This window comes from Pyrus communis, chromosome 9 (assembly GCF_041283825.1).
Source record: "Pyrus communis isolate YQ-2024b chromosome 9, ASM4128382v1, whole genome shotgun sequence".
Lineage (NCBI taxonomy): Eukaryota > Viridiplantae > Streptophyta > Magnoliopsida > Rosales > Rosaceae > Pyrus > Pyrus communis.
Window position 1 is genome coordinate 11,952,994 of NC_142573.1, and position 17,963 is coordinate 11,970,956.

A 17,963-nucleotide genomic window follows, 5' to 3' on the forward strand; every position below is an offset into this window, starting at 1 on the left:
AAGGTTTGCAAAACAACGATGAACTCATTAACGATGAAAATCTGGAACTCAACCTAAAAAAGTTAGGGGTAAAATCGACAAATCATAATTTATTATAGTTAGGCCATTTTTAGTTGGACTACTTTAATATGGGCATTGTACTAATCATTAAACAAAACTTATAACATGATTTTTTTATTAAAACTAAAACTTTCAATTCTTTTTCGTTAGTTTTCCTATAATTAAAACCATCAGCTTTTCCTTGGATTTGAGATCCCAGTCCCTGCCCTCACATATTGAAATGTTTCAGACTTTCAGTCTCTCTCTTTTTCTCTCTTCGCACTCTTTCTTCCCTCATCTTCACAGACAAGTTGCAGAACAGACCACATATTGAAATGTTTAATTGTCTCTCTCTGTGTCTCTTTTTGCACTTTCTCTTCCCTCATCTTCATAGAGACGAGTTACAAAAATTCGCCGGTAATCTCTCTCTCTCTCTTCCCTCATCTTCACAGAGACGAGCTGCAAAAATTCGCCAGAGCTCTGCTACTATGTACGAGATCAGAAGTTGTAGATCTGTTGCGAAAATTGTAGCAAATTTGAGATTTGCAACGAGATTCAAACCACCTAGATTGCCGCCTAGCCTGCCTCACGGCGCCTAGGCGGCCTCCTAAGTCCTCCCTGCCTAACTGAATGTTTTGGTCTAAATCGGGTCGGAGCTCTTCCGCCTAGCGCCTAGGCTAAATTTTAGAACACTGCCTCCCCTCACTGCTACCCCATTCCCCACCCCCACCCACCCCCCGCCGCCCCCCCCCCCCCCCCCCCCCCCCCCCCCCCCCCCCCCAAAACAAAAAAAACTGATTTGCCATGGCTTTTGGCAAACCACATGCTAAAGCGCGTCCTAAAGGAGCGCATGGTAATGGGTTTCTCTACAAAAAGTTGAAAATTGTTTCTTTAGGAACTAGAAAATAATTCTGCTTAAAAGTGGTTTTGCTATTGACACTTTTATTCAAATCACAATGATTATAAATAGTGTGCTTCCTAAACAAACACTGAAAAGTTCTTCTCTAGAAAGCTTTGAAAAATGCTTTAAACATGTAAGCACTTCTACATAAGGGCTAACAAAAATGTTTGTGACTAGCTGAGAATATTTTTAGTCATTTCAAGGACAACGGACAAGTTTGGGCATCTCAATTAGCAAGCATCAAACTTCTAAATTAGCCTTGACATAGCACTTATTTTTGTGCTTTTGGCTGAAACAATCCACTTTTAATACTTGGATGCTGAAATTTCAGCAATAAAATGTCAAAAATGGATCATTTTAGCTAGAAGGCAGCTTTACCGGCTTAGTTGTTTGCTTCGCTTGTTTGGGTTTGCTTTTTGTTATTTTTTAAATATGGGCCTTGCTTATTGCGACGTATCAATCCTTGAGGCCCAAAATAAAAAATACAAATTGCCACCAGTCCCTTAAAAGTCGTCATTGTGCGCTAAATTACAAAATGACCCACGGTCTTTGAATTAATCTACTAACCGCCAAAGTTCCAAACCACCACCCCACCACCCCACCACGTTCGCTTTCAACACACACTTCCGAATGTAAAACCAAACGACAACCACCGTGATGTCGTCGCCAGTGCCAGACAATGTCTTCGTCTCCCAAGTCTCCCGATTCGTCCTCTCCTGGGACGGCGCCGTTCTGGGCGTCTCCCTAGCTTGCGCCGCCGTGCACTCCGTCCTCAATTTCACCTCCACCTCCTCATCCCTAAGCAAGCTCCGTGATGCCCCCGCCGTCAGAGTCTCCGATCTCCGCTCAATCCTCCCCCTCGATCAATCCGACAAGCTCGTCGTTGTACGCGGCACCGTCGAAGCCAAGTCCGCCGTCGACGACACGTGGACGAGCCTCAAGTCCGGCGTACTCATCTCTAAAGAAACAAATCACAGAGCCGTCGTCGTTGACAGTACTAAAACGGTGCGTTTGCTTTCTTTCATGGCTCAGAAAATTCAGTTTCTGTTATTTCTTGCGGTGTGTTTGGATGAAAAATTGAATTCAGAATTGGTTTGTGCAGTGTATAGTTCAGGAGTGGAAGGGCTTAATCGGATGGTCGTCTGATTTGAGAGCGATAATTTGGAGGTATTGGAGAGAGCACGAATCCAATTTGGTCAGAAGGGTACTCGAATGCCTTAATTTTTCAGTATTTTCTGTGAATTTTGATGGTAAGTTAGTTTACTTGAATGCATTAAATTATGAAAAGAAATGGTAATTTTGATTTCATATTTGTGTAGGTTCCTTTCGTTCTTGTTGATGGTGATCAATGGCCGATTCGGGATATTGTGGTTGTGAATGTGGAAGGATCAAGGCATCCTTTACCTCTTACGATAGCTTATCATCATTTGCAACCCGTACATGCTTCTCCCTATTCTTTCTTGGAAGCACTTTTTGGCACTAACTACCCTGTGAGTTTTGCAAGTTTTTGCTCTCAATGTGCTTTTTAGCACTGGAGTTATTTACTTTAGCGTTCTTTAGCTTATCAATTTTTGTTTCCGATTTGAAGGTTGCTTTCCTCAACGTTGAGAAGATTCTTCCGGTGGGAAAGGAGATTAGTGCTGTAGGTCTCTGCAGTTTGAGAAATGGAGTCCCGGAAATCAAGTCCTGCAAGGATCTTCCCTATTTTCTGTAAGTGGGTTTATTCTTCAGCATGTTCTCTTCCGTATTGTAGTCGGATATGAGAAAAGTCATTATTTTACTCTTGGCGAATACTTTCGGTGTCTACGACTTCTTTTTTTCGGTGTTAATATGTGTAGGATTTGTGATGAGGATGATTGACGTCAACATTGCTACCATTCCAGTTTAATGGTTGTTGAATAATATGATATACTAGCTATGATATTAGATGCTTAGATTCCCTAACTAGTCAGTAGTAACTTAAATTTGAACAGTCTGGTATAACCTTCTCTCTCTCAGGAGTGTTTCCATCTTTGAAATATCTAAAACCACTACGAAAAGCTTCTCTCTCTCAGGATCAGTTGCCACTTTTTTCACGAAGCATGACGTGCATCCTAAGATGGATTAGATTAACAATAATTATTGTTTTATTGGGTAAGTAAGGGGAAGATTTTGATTCTGCCAATGTGTGAGGATGAAGAGAAGGCACAGCAAGTGGGTGATAAGAGAAGAGAAAGAAATAGAAAGATAAGCGTAAAAGCTTCCAGTAACTTCTTGTTTATTCTATCATAATGTATCAGTTTAGCAGTGCTCTCATCTGTTATAAAATCTGGTTCCGGAACTAAGTTTCAGTCTTGTCATCTAGAGGAGAGAAATATTATAGCTTTTTATAACTTTCATTAGTTTGTTTCGAAGATTCCAGGTTTTTTTTATCGATAATATGTGGCTGTAGAAAGTCCATTTTGCCCGAGTGCCCTATCTTATCTATACTCCTTTTTTTTTTTTTAATTTTCAGTCAGAAGCGTATTTATACTGTATTTTATTTGATATTGTATCTTTTGCAGCTCTGAGATGTCTAAGGATGAGATGGTTGCAGATCTTGCATCACGTGCAAAAATGCTGTTCTGGGTTGGGATTGTTCTTGGTTCAATGTCAATTGGAGTCCTTGGCTATGCTGTTGTGAGGTATATATTTTCCTTGAAATGTTAAACTCCTTTACCCTATTCTGCTTGCATCTTCCTGTTCAATCTTGATAGGTAGTAAATGTCTCTAGGCTGGTAACAAGGACAACATTTTGTAACGTTACTGAATTTCCTCAGGTTCCATTTAACCATGTTGACTTCTGAATGTTCAGTTTCTTTTAACATCTCTCTCGTATGTCTTGCATGGATAGAGATATTCTATAAATGGTGTTTAACTTAACTTTCCTTGTCGAGGAGCGGTGGAGAAAGGAAATTATGTTCAGTGAAATACAGGAATGCACGACATGCATCACGAATAATTTTTTTTTTTTTCTTTCAAGATTTGATATTACAACTTCTGTAATTACAAAATTGTCGCATACTTGATGTTTGAATTTAAGAGACTGAACTGGAAATGGTTAACCAATGATGATCACAGCGATCTTAAATGAGTTTCAAGAAACTGATTAACAAATTGTTGCAGGAATTGGAATAGATGGAAAGTGGAGAGGCAACAACGGCAGTTACAGCAATCAAGCCGGGATGCTGACAGCAATGCTGAAGCTCAAATTGAAGAAGAGGATGCAGGAGATGTTCCAGAGGGGCAGTTGTGTGTCATATGTCTGACGAGGAGAAGGCGGTCAGCTTTCATTCCTTGCGGGCATCGAGTTTGTTGCCACCCGTGCAGCATATCAATCGAACGGGACGTAGCACCAAAGTGTCCTGTTTGTCGGCAGGAGATCCGCACTTCGCTGCGAATATATGATTCTTAACATGTCTAGTATTAGGAGAAACTGTGGCGTGTTCGGTGTATATAAAAGTTGAAGTAGATTCATCTCGTGTGTACATATGAAGCTTTATGCGAAGCGTATGCCACTGTCCTTATTGGTAATTTCGGGCCACATAGTAAACATCAGTTTCTTGAGGGTTGCGGTACTTGACACGAACGCAAATACAACACGATTCACAAACTCGATTGTGAGCGGAGAGAGTTTGACTTCGGGACATGAAGAAAACTTATCCCATCTAGTCCTATCCTATCCAATCCTCTATGTCAAACAACTGCATTTGTACAACCTGGTTGGTAAAAGTGAAACTTACTTGCATTGGTGTTGCAAAATTAACCGCCAAACGCACATCATTAACATAACCGAGTGTCAGAAACCAAACGACAACTACCACAATGTCGTCGGACAACAATGCCATCATCTCACTACTCTCGCAACTCGTCCTCTCCTGGGACGGCGCTGTTTTGGGCGTCGCCCTCGCTTGCGCCGCCGTGCGCTCCGTCCTCAACTTCACCGCCGCCTCCTCAGCCCTAAGAAATATCCGTCAGGCCCCAGCCGTCAAAGTCTCCGATCTCCGCTCAATCCTCCCCCTTGATCACTCGGACAAGCTCGTCGTTGTACGCGGCACCGTCGAAGCGAAGTCCCTCGTCGACGGCACATGGACGACCTTCAAGTCCGGCGTACTCGTCTCCAAGGATACAAATGACAGAGCCGTCATCCTTCAGAGTACTAAGACGGTGCGTCTTTCTTTCTTGGCTCAGAAAATTCAATTTCCGTGATTTCTTGTGGTGTGTTTGGATGACAAATTGAATTCCAAATTTGTTCTTCCAGTATATAATTCACAAGTGGAAGGGTTTTATTGGATTCTTTAATTTGAGATCGATAGTATGGAGGTATTGGAGACACTGGAAAGACTCGGAAGAACACGAATCGAATTTGGTTAGAAAGGTACTCGGTTGCCTTAATTTTTCAGTATTTCTGTGAATTTTGACGGTGATCAAGCTTATTGTGCATTAAACTATGAAAAGAAATGGTAATTTTGTTTTATATTTATGTAGGTTCCTTTCGTTCTTGTTGATGGTGATCAATGGCCGATTCGGGATATGGTGGTTGTGAATGTAGAAGGATCAAGCCATCCCATACCTCTTACGATAGCTTATCATCATTTGCAACCTGTAAATCCTTCTCCATTTTCATTCTTGAAGGCACTTTTCGGCACTAACTACCCTGTGAGTTTTGCAAGCTTTCGCTCTCATTGTGCTATTTGCTTTGGCGTTCTTAATCTTATCGATTTTTGCTTCCAATTTTGAAGATTGGTGTCCTCACTGTTGACAAGATTCTTCCGGTGGGAAAGGAGATTAGTGCTGTGGGTCTATGCAGTTTGAAAAATGGAGTCTCGGAAATCAAGTTCTGCAACGATCTTCCCTATTTTCTGTAAGTGGGTTTGTTCTCCATCATGTTCTCTTCAGTATTGTGGTCGGGTATGAAAAAATCATTACTTTTAATCTGCCAAATACTTTCTGGTGTTGTGTCTAGGACTCTCCTTTTTCGGGGTTATCTGTCTTGGAATTGTTAAATGGTTGATTGCTTCAATGGTGCTACCCCATTTTAATGGTTGTCAAACTGTATGGTTTACTAGCAATCAATCCTAGTGTTTTCATCTTTGAAATATCCAACACCACGCTAGCAATCCTACTAGCACTACAAAGCTTGGTCTTAATGCCCCTATTACTGCTTTGCAATATATACAGTCCGGACCAGGGGCACTTTTTACACGAAGTATGACACAGCGAGTGAGAAGTTTTAAATTTTTTTCATCTGGATGATTGGGTGAGGGTGAAGAGAAGGCAGAGCGAGTGGGTACAATGAGAAGAGAGAAATTTTCTTTTATAATGTATCAGTGCAGTAGTACTGTCACCCTTTATAGTAGCCGGTGCTGGATTTAAGTTCAATCCTTCTCTTTTCTTTTCCTTTTCTTTCTGTGATTGATAATATGTGGCAGTAGGAAGGTCATTTTACGCTTGAGAGCCCTAAAGATTTTTTTTCTATCTTTAATTTTCTGTCAGAAGCGTATTTATACTGAGATTGTATCACTTGCAGCTCTGAGATGTCTAGGGATGAGATGGTTGGAGATCTTGCATCAAGCACAAGAATGCTGTTCTGGACTGCATTTGTTCTTGGTTCAATGTCAGTTGGAGTCCTTAGCTATGCAGTTGTGAGGTAAAACTTTTCCCTGAGATGTTAAATTCTTTTACCCTATTCTGCTTGCAAATCTTGATAGTTGTTAAATGTCTCTAGGCTGGTATAATGGGCAGCCTTTTATAGTGCTCTGAATTACCATGATGTGTAATATCCTATTGATCCTGCATCGGGTTGTTCAGTTTCTTTTAACATTTCTCTCGCAAGTCTTGCATGGATAGAGCTGTGCCTCCTTTGAATGGTTTTTTATTACAAGCAATATTCTATGCTATTCTAAACTAAGGGGAGGGGGGAAGGCCCTAACCACTAGGAATTTGACAATTTATTTTCTCCACTGGGCCTGGACAATGAAAATGGTTTTTAACTTAACTTTCATCGCCAAGGAGCGGTGGAGAAAAGTCATTAAATTCCTAAGTTTTCACTCTCTTGTTTCAGGAATTGGAATAAATGGAAAGTGTGGAGGCAACAAAGGCAGTTACAGCAATCAAGCCGGGCTGCTGACAGCGACGTTGAAGCTGAAATTGAAGAAGAGGATGTTCCGGAGGGACAGGTGTGTGTCATATGTCTAACGAGGAGAAGACGATCAGCATTCATTCCTTGTGGGCATCGAGTCTGTTGCCACCCCTGTAGCACATCAATCGAACGGGACATAGCACCGAAGTGTCCTGTTTGTCGGCAGGAGATCCGCACTTCACTGCGTGTATATGATTCTTAACATGGTATTCTAGTTTTAGGAGAAACGATGTGTGGGAATTTGCTTCTGGGGTTAAGCGGTAAGAGTTGGAAGGATTATAGTTTAGGTATGTTTTTGTGTATGTAAAAGTTGAAGTAGATTCATCTTATACGTAATTGTAAAGCTTTGTGCTTTGCATAAAAATTACCATTGGTAATGTATAGATGGATGACCCTCCAAGGGGTGTAAGTTTTTACCAAATTACCGTATCAACTGAATTACGAATTAGAATCGTACATTTTCAGTATGATAGTTGTATCCAAAATTATTATACCATAACCTATATTATATAATTTATTTATTATATTTTTACAATTATATGTATTGTAATTACTATTAGTTACATTGTACAGAAAAATAAATTTATAAAGATGGACGATGAATATTGATATCATGACACCCTTAGGGCTACAAACTTACAAAGTATGGGGGCTAAAGGCATAAAAATTGACAAAATATGGGTGTCACTGGGATAGCAACAATGTGATTCAAATTCATTTTTGACGAGAGAATCAAATATAAGATTTCTCACTTACAAGTGAAAAGGAATACTATGAAACCGTAGTATTAAGTGCCAGCGTAAATATATTATTCTGTCAAAATTTCCTAATTAATTAGGACTTTTTTTTTTTTCGTCAAAATTTCACAATGTCCTTAAATGAGCATAAATTAAAGTTGAACCGCCTCAAGTGCGCACAACTAATCAAAATGATGAATTACTAAATCACCCATGTCTCCGATGAAATATACTAAAAGACCACCACTTCCCGAAAACTCTCTCACCGTCTCCCCTCCAGCCCGCCACTCCACCAGTCGCGGCGCCAAACCACCGCCTTCTCTTCTCACACCGTTTCCCCTTTAATACATGTAGAACCCAAACGACAATCATCGCAATGTCGTTGCACGAGCGAGCCGTAATCAACCTAGTCTCCCAACTCGCCCTCTCCTGCGACGGCGCTGTTTTGGGCGTAGTCCTAGCGTGCGCTGCCGTGCGTACCGTCATCAAGTTCGCCTACACCTCCTCAGCCCTGCGCAAGCTCCGTAACGCTCCCTACGTCAAAGTCTCCGACCTCCGCGCAATCCTCGCCCCCGACGAATCTCAGCCCTCAGATGCAAAGCTCGTCGTCTTACGCGGCACCGTCGAAGCCAAGTCCGCCGTCGACGGCAAGTCGAATAGCCTCAAATCCGGCGTATTCGTCTCTCGGGGAACAAAGAACAGTGCCGTCGTCGTTCAGAGAACTCAAACGGTGATTTTTTATTTCTTTCGTTGCTCAGTAAATTTAATCTTCGTTTTTGTTTGGAGGAAACTGAATTGGAAATTTCAATTTTTGTAAAGTGTGTTTATAAGGATCGGAAGAACTTCATCGGATTTCCGTTTGATTTGAGAAGTTTAATTTTGAAGCCTTGGAGAGAGCAAGAATCGAAGGATTTAAGAACGGTACTGGAATTGCTTAATTATTTTCAATATTTTCTGTGAACTTCCATGGTTATTTTAAATTTATTTGAATGCATAAAATTTAGAAATTAAAGGGTAAATTTTGATTTCTATTGGTGTAGGTTCCTTTTGTTCTTGTTGAAGGTAGTCGAAGGAGGGTTTCGGAATTTGTTGTTGTGAATGTAGATGAATCAAGACATCCCTTACCTCTTACTACAGTTTATCGTAATTTTCATCCTGTTAATGCTTCTCCCTACAAATATAAACTCGTTGATGCACTCTTCCGGCATGAATATCCGGTGAGTTTCGCTAGTTTTGCCTTGCATTGTGTGCTTCTTAGGATCCTAGTTATTTGCTAATCGCTTTATAATGGTGTCATTTTTTGTTTCTGGTTTGGAAGATTGGTTTTCTTGATGAAGAGAAGATTCTTCCATTGGGAAAGGAAATTACCGCTGTCGGTCTCTGCAGTTTAAAAAATGGAGTGCCGGATATCAAGTCGTGCAAAGATCTTCCCTATTTTCTGTAAGCGAGCTTCTTCTTGAGCGTGGTCTCTTGAACCTCTATTTTTCAGTATTGCCGTCGGATATGAAAAATTCATTACTTACTCTGGAAAATGCGTTCTCTATCCTGTTAACGGTTGTCAAATAGTATGGTATATTAGCTAGGACAACAGTAACTTCTAGTTTATTCGGTCGTAATATATCTCTGCAGCAGTGCTCTCATCCATTGGATTTATTTTGTGGCTAAAACCTTGAAATCGGATTTAAGTTTCAGTTCGGTCATCCAGGGGACAAATATTCAGTTGTCAAATAATATATATTGCTTTACCGTTTTTATTTTTGTGTTGAAGATTCCAATTCTCAGCTGTTGTTTTTCGTTTTACCTCACTGTTTGATAGTCTGTTGCTGTAAGAACGTGAGTTTATTTATTGCTCGACTTCTGTGAATGATCTTGCGTCTTTTACAGCTCTGAGATGTCTAAGGATGAGATGGTTGTAGAACTTACTTCACGCACAAGAGTGCTGTTCTGGAGTGGGATTGTTCTTGTTTCAATGTCAATTGGAATCCTTGGCTATGCTGTTTCGAGGTACACATTTCTTTCCAAAAGTGACATTCTTTCACTCCATTCTACTTGCGAGTTCTTGTTCAATATCGATAGGGCTATTTGATGTTTCTAGGCCGATGTAAAGGACAACTTTTTACAGTCCACGGACATGAGTTGTAGATCTCATACTCACCCATTATAATTTAAGAGATGAAATTGAAATGGTTAAACACTGATGATCACATTGATCGGAAATGTGAGTTTCGTTAAACTGATTTACATGTATTATTTCAGGAATTGGGATAAATTGAAAGCGTGGAAGCAAGGAAGGCAGTCACAGCAATCAATCCCTGCTGCTGACGGCAATACCGAAACTCAAATTGAAGAAGAGGAGGAAGTAGGAGAGGTTCCAGATGGACAGTTGTGTGTCATATGTCTGATGAGGAGAAGGCAATCGGCATTCACTCCTTGCGGGCATCGTGTTTGCTGCCACCCGTGTAGCATATCAATCCAACGGAATGTAACACCATGCTGTCCTGTTTGCCGGCAGGATATCCGCGCTTCAGTGCGAATATATGATTCTTAACGTCGGTATTCTAGTATTGGGAGAAACTATGTGAGGGACTGTTCCTCTCGGGTTAAAGTGCTAGAGACTAGAGCTCAAAGTAGTATAGTTTACGCATGTTTTGTGTGTATAACAAAGATACTAATTTATGTATTTTGTAGTTTTGAAAAGGAAAATTACACTAATTTCTGAAAATTGTTAGTTTTTTTTCTGCTGGATTGAAGACTCTAACCATTGAAATTATGGGAGTTCCACATCCATTGAATTCTGAAAGTCTGGGGAAATGAAGAGAGAGAATAATCCTATTGGGTCTTGAATTATGTTTTGGGCTTAAATTAAGTTAAATATTATAATCGGGCTATAAATGGACATAAATTGGGTTTCATAATTAAATATCTAACATAAATAAATAAATAAATATTTATTTAATTTGGTCCAGTTCGATTTCTGAACTAAGAAAACCGAGATCGAACGAGCCATTTTAGTTCGGTTCGCTGTTTTATATTCGGGTCGATTTCTTTTGGCTTTGGTTTGATGTTCGGTTCGATTTTTTGAACCCTTATACCGTATATTCAACTGAGTTTTTTTTGTTACATTTGAATTTTTTTATAAAAATTGACATTTTTGAAACTAGGGATTAAAATTTAGCTATCAATGGTAAATACTCGGATTAGTGTCACTCATAACTCGATTTCGACACATTAAACACGCTCAGCTAATGAGATGTACATTTTTATGGGTTAGAACAATAGAATAATTATACTAAATTAATTTTTATCTCAACTAAGGATATGTATAGGTGATATGCTTTAGTTTGAAAATTAAAACAAAAATTAGACCGCCTCAAAGCATCTCCAAAGGAGATGTCAAAATGTCTAAATTTGCAATAACGGTAATAAAAGATAACAATAATGTTTTCCAACCTAGAAGCCAAATTTGATGTAGCATGACATGGAATTACATCTCTCCTTCTTGCTGCCAAATTTGATAGCACCTTCAAAAGAAATTTAATTAATTTTTAAATCCTTCTTATTATTATTTTTTTATTGATTTGAAGCATTGCTTTTTTGTTTCTTTTCATTACCATTGCAATATTTAATATTTTTATACTTTTTAATTCATTTTCTTTTATTCTCAATGCAAAGAAAATCAATATAAATTTTTGTTTGATGCTTAAAATTTGACATATCGGGTGGAAATTAAAATTTTAAAAGATGTCGAAATATCACATAAACTTTCAAATAAATTTTAAATTTGAAATTTGACATCTTGAGATAGTCTCAAATGAGCGCAAGTTGTCAAACTGGTCAAGTACCAGATCACCAACGGTCTCTGATTAAATCTACTAAAAGACCACTTCCCGAAACCTCTCACCGTCATTCCTCCAGCCCGCCAATCCATGAGTCACCGCGCCAAACCAGCACCTTCTCTTCTTACGCCGCTTCCCCCCCCCCCCCCTCCCTTTCATGTAGAACCCAAACGACAATGCAATGTCGTTGCACGAGCGAGCCGTGATAAACCTATTCTCGCAACTCGCCCTCTCCTACAACGGCGCCGCTTTGGGCGTGGTCCTAGCGTGCGCCGCCGCGCGTACCGTCATCAAGTTCGCCTACACCTCCTCAGCACTGCTCAAGCTCCGTAATGCTCCCTACGTCAAGGTCTCCGGACTCCGCGCAATCCTCGCCCCTGACGAATCTCAGCCCTCAGATGCAAAGCTCGTCGTCGTTCAAAGAACTCAAACTGCGCGTTTTCGTTTCTTTCGTTCTCAGTAAACTGAATCGGAAATTTCAATTTTTGTAAAGTGTGTTTATTAGAGGCACGGATAGTTAGCTTTGTTGGGAATCCCACATCGCTCACGCAAGGGTTCTTTGTGCTGTTTATAAAACCTGTTGGAGAACACAGTTGTGACACCACTGGACGAGGCGGTTGGGCCATATTTCTGTAAAAAGAATTAGACCCAGGAAAGTCCCCGGGCCCACTATCTGCAGAGATGCAGGCCTGGAAACAGGTAGCCTCCGTTCGCTTGGAGTCTTATCGCCCCGTGCGATGGGCTGAGACACGTGTGGAGCCTTTGGGCTTCAAGCCCGGAGTAATCTTGGCCGACTGAACAGTTATTCGCTTGGTCCATTGGACTAACTGAACGGGGCTTACGTTTCAGTGGTGTCTAATTTTTATATTATTTTTCGATTGAAAATGATAAATTACACTTTGTTTTTTGCTTATTCAAGATAGCAGTGAGAAAGAAAAGAATTGTGTGACAAATTAAAATATATGTGGGAATCACTTATTGATTAGTTTGGATGTACTTTTAAAACGATTGAAAACATTTTAGAGAAAATATTTTTGGATTTCAAAAGTACTTATGTTTTCTATTTTGCAATTATTCCCGTAATGTGCAATCCGATTTTCAGTCGATTGAATAGTAGGTTTATAGTTGAATCGAGATTGGCGATTAGTACAAGATTGAAAATCTCTCTTTCACACAGCTCGTGCTTTATTGATTAGTTTGGATGTATTTTCAAAACGACTGAAAACTTTTTAGAGAAAATATTTTTGGATTTCAAAAGTACTTATGTTTTCTATTTTGCAGTTAGTCCTGTAATGTGCAATCCGATTTTCAGTCGATTGAATAGTAGGCTTGTAGTTGAATCGAGATTGGCGATTAGTACAAGATTGGGCTCGTGCTTTATTGATTAGTTTGGATGTACTTTTAAAACGATTGAAAACTTTTTAGAGAAAATATTTTTGGATTTCAAAAGTACTTATGTTTTCTATTTTGCAGTTATTCCCGGAATGTGCAATCCGATTTTCAGTCGATTGAATAGTAGAGATTGGCGATCAGTACAAGATTGAAAATCTCTCTTTCATGCAGCTTGTGCTTTATTGATTAGTTTGGATGTACTTTTAAAACGATTGAAAACTTTTTAGAGAAAATATTTTTGGATTTCAAAAGTACTTATGTTTTCTATTTTGCAGTTATTCCCTTAATGTGCAATCTGATTTTCAGTCGATTGAATAGTAGGCTTGTAGTTGAATCGAGATTGGCGATTAGTACAAGATTGAAAATCTCTCTTTCACGCAGCTCGTGCTTTATTGATTAGTTTGGATGTACTTTTAAAACGACCGAAAACTTTTTAGAGAAAATATTTTTGGATTTCAAAAGTACTTATGTTTTCTATTTTGCAATTATTCATGTAATGTGCAATCTGATTTTCATTCGATTAAATAGTAGGCTTGTAGTTGAATCGAGATTGGCGATTAGTACAAGATTGAAAATCTCTCTTTCATGCAGCTTGTGCTTTATTGATTAGTTTGGATGTACTTTTAAAACGATTGAAAACTTTTTAGAGAAAATATTTTTGGATTTCAAAAGTACTTATGTTTTTCTATTTTGCAATTATTCTCGTAATGTGCAATCTGATTTTCAGTCGATTGAATAGTAGGCTTGTAGTTGAATCAAGATTGGCGATTAGTACAAGATTGAAAATCTCTCTTTCACGCAGCTTGTGCTTTATAGTGAACGAATGAGAAGGATCAAATATGATTATCATCTTAATCATGACTTTTCACCCTTGCACATGACATACATATATAGGTAAAGCTAGAGAAAAATCGGGTATATTATTTTGCCAATTTGAAAACTATTTCATCTGTTTCCTAAAGATAGAAGAAAAATATGTGGAAGAAATTAACAATGAAAAAAAGATAAAGGGATGGATGAGAAAGAAACGAAGGAGATCAAACAAATTTGGAAGAAAATAGCTTCAAATTAGTTTCCGTTTTCATTTTGTGTTTCACTCAACTCATTTCATCCACATTCATTTCATATTTCTTCCACCATCCTTCTTCCTTCGTCCCACACGTATACTACTTGAACCCAAAATAAGAAATAAAAAGTTCAGAATTTGTAGACCACTCCACAGATGGAGAAGTTAAAAGAGAAGAAATCAAGCAGATATAAAGCTAGAACACTAAATTGCAAACCCACCCAATCTTAAATTTGAAAAATAATAAATACACTCGTATCTAATTATGTTCGTTGTTTTCGTTTAATTAAATACGATAATCAGGAATAAAAACAGCAAAGTTCATAAAAAATTAAAAATAGAACCACCTATTTTAATTGTTGCCTTCTCTCTCATGAGGCTTCCACAATGAACAAAAAGACACAGGCTGCCCCTTCCACCACAACCCTACACACCCATCCTTCTCATCCACCTTCATCTCCCAATTACTATCATACTTCCTCATCAAGGCTCTTCCTCCATCAATGGCATCCTCCCCAAACACCTCCCCTACAAACCCTACCCTTCTCATCCTCTCACCCCACTTCTCCTTCCCCTCATTCATCTCCCCACGGTTCGTCAGTGCCTTCGCCGCCTCCCCTTCCATCACCCTCCTCTCCTCGCTCTCCCGCCCTTTGAATGCCACGCTGGTCGAGTCCAAGAACCTCCACAAGTATTCCACCTGCCTCGAAAACCCCGTCGCAAAATCCCCGCAGTTGTTGCAGCTGCACTCCATGTTGTTCTCGCTTAGGATCACCCCCTTGGGCTCCATGCTCCTCAGGGACTTCAAGAACTCGGTTCTCTCATCCGGGGTGTTGTGGTTCAGTTGGTGTAGCCTGAATTGCACGCAAACGATCAGTGTTTCGTCATTGGAGGCGTCGATCAGTTGAGCATTCAGAGTTTTCAATGGCTGATCGTCGAGGCGCTTAATTTGCAAATTGATGTTCATGTACTTGGCGAAACTTAGGAGTCTATTGGAGAAATTGTCACCGGGAGGACCTACTGCAAATGGGGTCCCTCTGTTTTGGTTGTTTTCAGCGCCGGCGATAACTGTGATCTTGACCAATGGCGGAGGGCCGCCTGGCCGGTGAGTCAGGGCCTCGAGCAGAGTAGGCCATTGCATACCATGAGACACACCGACATCGACAATGTGAAGGGTTCGAGTTCGATCAAATTCTTCCGCAATAAGTTGGAGAATTGAAGAGTTCGCAATGTTATTTGGAAATGCAAACCATGGACTCACCTCATAGAATTTCATCAGAGATTTTTGGAAAAATCTTGGTTCTGTGGAAGTGAAAGTAACCGGCGCCGCTGAGGCAGAGCCGTTAGGGGCAGAGGAGGAGGAGGAGGAGGACAGGTGCTGATTCAGCGCATGGAGCCCGTGAGCTGCCAAGCGGTGGTTGGCGTCGCCGGTGACTGAGGCAAGCTCGTGGAGAACGAAGAGGAGGTGCTGGACACGTGTCGAATTCCCACCTGTGATGGCTGAGGCACAAGGGTTTAGCAACTGCTCTGCCCACCTCCCTTCCTTGCTATTACCGTTATTACAGTTATTCCCCGTACCCTTGGCTGTCCCTTTTTTGTTCCCATTTGATTTCTTAACTGGCACCACTACTACCTCTTCACCTGATTGGTTCCCCGGGACGGCAGGATTGATCGGACGGCCGTGGTGGTTCTTCCGATCAATGTGTTGCTCTTCCGGGGACGCCTTTCGCTTCTTAGATGAATCGGTAGGTGACGGATGATTCAAATTGGCAGGATTTGGGGGGCCTGTGGTGGTTGTTGGGATTGAAATGCCAGTTGGGTTGTTGAGACAAGTAGGATTTGTGGTGGGATGAACAAGATCATGGTTCTCATCCCACCATTGAAGTCCTCCATCGATGTCATTTGAATGGTAAGGATCATCCCAGAAAGATGGGAAGAAAGTGACTGAATCTTCAAGCCAATCCAAGATATGATCTGAGGTGGAGTTTGGCTCTGGTTGTTCAGTGGTCATTGTGCTTGAGAATTTCAGAAAGGGAAGAGGAAGTGAAGATGATGAAGAGAGAAAAGGGGTTTCTTAAGGTAGGTGACAAAGTTTTTTTTTTTTTTTTTGGTCAAAAGGTGACAAAGTTTGATCATTGACCAAAATGGATGGAGGTATTTTATGGGAGTTTTCATACCCTCCAAGTTCTGAATGATTTTCAAAATGATTCACGAAGTTTCAATTTTTTCGTATTGCACCATAATGTTTTGAAGTAATATCAATTTATGCTTTTGATGTAATTGATTATATGATCTTTCATTAAATTGATTTTATGATGGGAGTGGAACCATGACTATGAGCTGACGTGACCCACATTTGCACCACATTGATAGAAGAAAAAAAACCAAAAAATCCTAAAAAACTCGATGTAGAGTTGCGTCTTCTCTTAAATCGAAGCTTTGGTTTTCAAAATGACAATCAATCAGATCAAATCGTGCAAGGTATGTCATCTCAGATTCAGACTCCACGTATCGCGCTTTGTCAATTTAATGAAAGGTTAAATGTTCAAATAGACGAAATATTTGAATTAATACAATTACAAAACTTCAGGGTGCAATGCAAGAAATTTAAACTTGATGACACATTTTAAAAACAAATTTATAGGATCAAACGTTAAATGTGTTAAATGTTAAATTAATGGATTAAGGCAATGGGGGTGCGTGAATGAGACAAAGGAAGGCATATTGTAATGTGGGGGTGTGCTGTTAATTTGGACGATGTGATGTTTGATTAGGGATAATGAACTCCAATTAAGTAATTAACCCTTATGTGTCTTGGGTGGTTAACTTATTCCTTGGCATGTCTTGCCAATTGAGATCCACTAATTACGATTAGAAATAGAGATGAAGTTGCTTTGAAAATGTGAATAGGGTTGAATTTAAATAGTCTGCAGACGGCAGATAATGGTTCAAAAGAATTAAAAATTGTAAACACTTTGTTTGCTACTGGTTTGTGTTCTTGGAGAGATTGTTAAACATGTTTGGTTTTGTCCCTTCGACAAGGTGGACCTTTTCTATTTCATTTGTTAATAATAATGTTTTAATTAAATCTAATGGTGATGTTGTGTGGTATTTCTTGTTGACACAAGAGGACCAATTAGCTAGAGAGTTTGAGTTGCTGTGCCTCCCTTTTCTGCCGACTCGAATTCAATCCTCTTTCTTGGCAGTTACCACCTCTTTTTCTGAGAAAATGTAAAATAAGGACGGAATGTGACAACTTTAAATAGAGAACGTAAGAAAGGGAACTGGATTAACTAGCCCCCCAGTTGATATGATTCTTGTTTTTAGATTTTGATAACTAAGTTCTTTCTTCTTCATTGTATCCCTGCATCACCGTCGTCGGGCTACCTCGTCGTTGGTGGCCATCTTCGACGTTGGGCAGAGTCCGCCACCTACACTCGGGTTCTCTCTCTCATGTTGGATCAGAAGATGTGATATTTTTTTTCATGAATATATTCAGTGGTTGTTGCCCTCTTTGATGACATATTGATTGAATATTGATGACATATTAACTGAACACACTTTCATGAATGTAAGTTGTAACTATTCATACTAAATAATAGTGATTGTTGCCCTCTTTGATGACATATTGATTAAATATTGACGACACATTAACTCACTTTTATATTTGTAAGTTGTAACTATTCGTGCTAAATAATTTTAAACCAATTGTAAAATAAAAAAAATCATAATTAACCGTCCAATTTATCGGGCGACTTAAACATTTCACATTGTATCCCCACTTTTGATCCCCTCGTTGTAAAAGCTCTACCAACTGACAATGTTTGGAGAG

General features: G+C 39.7%; 4 protein-coding genes and 1 non-coding gene across 5 annotated transcripts; 4 read left to right on the plus strand and 1 right to left on the minus strand.

The window, feature by feature from the left end:
• Window positions 1-1,455: 1,455 nt before the first annotated feature.
• LOC137739551 (E3 ubiquitin-protein ligase SPL2) lies at window positions 1,456-4,525 on the plus strand. The gene is made up of 6 exons (XM_068479159.2): window positions 1,456-1,945; window positions 2,043-2,144; window positions 2,260-2,430; window positions 2,529-2,650; window positions 3,484-3,603; window positions 4,085-4,525. Exons 1-6 carry the CDS (start codon window positions 1,598-1,600, stop codon window positions 4,371-4,373), a joined length of 1,152 nt encoding a protein of 383 aa, XP_068335260.2. The 5' UTR covers window positions 1,456-1,597; the 3' UTR covers window positions 4,374-4,525.
• A 59-nt stretch (window positions 4,526-4,584) lies between these two features.
• LOC148694266 (E3 ubiquitin-protein ligase SPL2-like) lies at window positions 4,585-7,635 on the plus strand. Its single transcript, XM_068479160.2, has 6 exons — window positions 4,585-5,125; window positions 5,220-5,336; window positions 5,447-5,617; window positions 5,701-5,822; window positions 6,489-6,608; window positions 7,023-7,635. Exons 1-6 carry the CDS (start codon window positions 4,784-4,786, stop codon window positions 7,300-7,302), a joined length of 1,152 nt encoding a protein of 383 aa, XP_068335261.2. The 5' UTR covers window positions 4,585-4,783; the 3' UTR covers window positions 7,303-7,635.
• Window positions 7,636-8,002: 367 nt separating this feature from the next.
• Window positions 8,003-10,559, plus strand: LOC137740367 (E3 ubiquitin-protein ligase SPL2). The gene is made up of 6 exons (XM_068480241.2): window positions 8,003-8,567; window positions 8,657-8,758; window positions 8,878-9,054; window positions 9,156-9,277; window positions 9,722-9,841; window positions 10,094-10,559. Exons 1-6 carry the CDS (start codon window positions 8,214-8,216, stop codon window positions 10,383-10,385), a joined length of 1,167 nt encoding a protein of 388 aa, XP_068336342.2. The 5' UTR covers window positions 8,003-8,213; the 3' UTR covers window positions 10,386-10,559.
• A 1,712-nt stretch (window positions 10,560-12,271) lies between these two features.
• Window positions 12,272-12,527, plus strand: LOC148694267 (RNase MRP). Its single transcript, XR_015967102.1, has one exon.
• A 1,813-nt stretch (window positions 12,528-14,340) lies between these two features.
• Window positions 14,341-16,242, minus strand: LOC137738780 (GRAS family transcription factor). Its single transcript, XM_068478253.2, has one exon. The coding sequence runs from the start codon at window positions 16,140-16,142 to the stop codon at window positions 14,484-14,486; it is 1,659 nt and encodes a 552-aa protein (XP_068334354.2). The 5' UTR covers window positions 16,143-16,242; the 3' UTR covers window positions 14,341-14,483.
• Window positions 16,243-17,963: the final 1,721 nt, after the last annotated feature.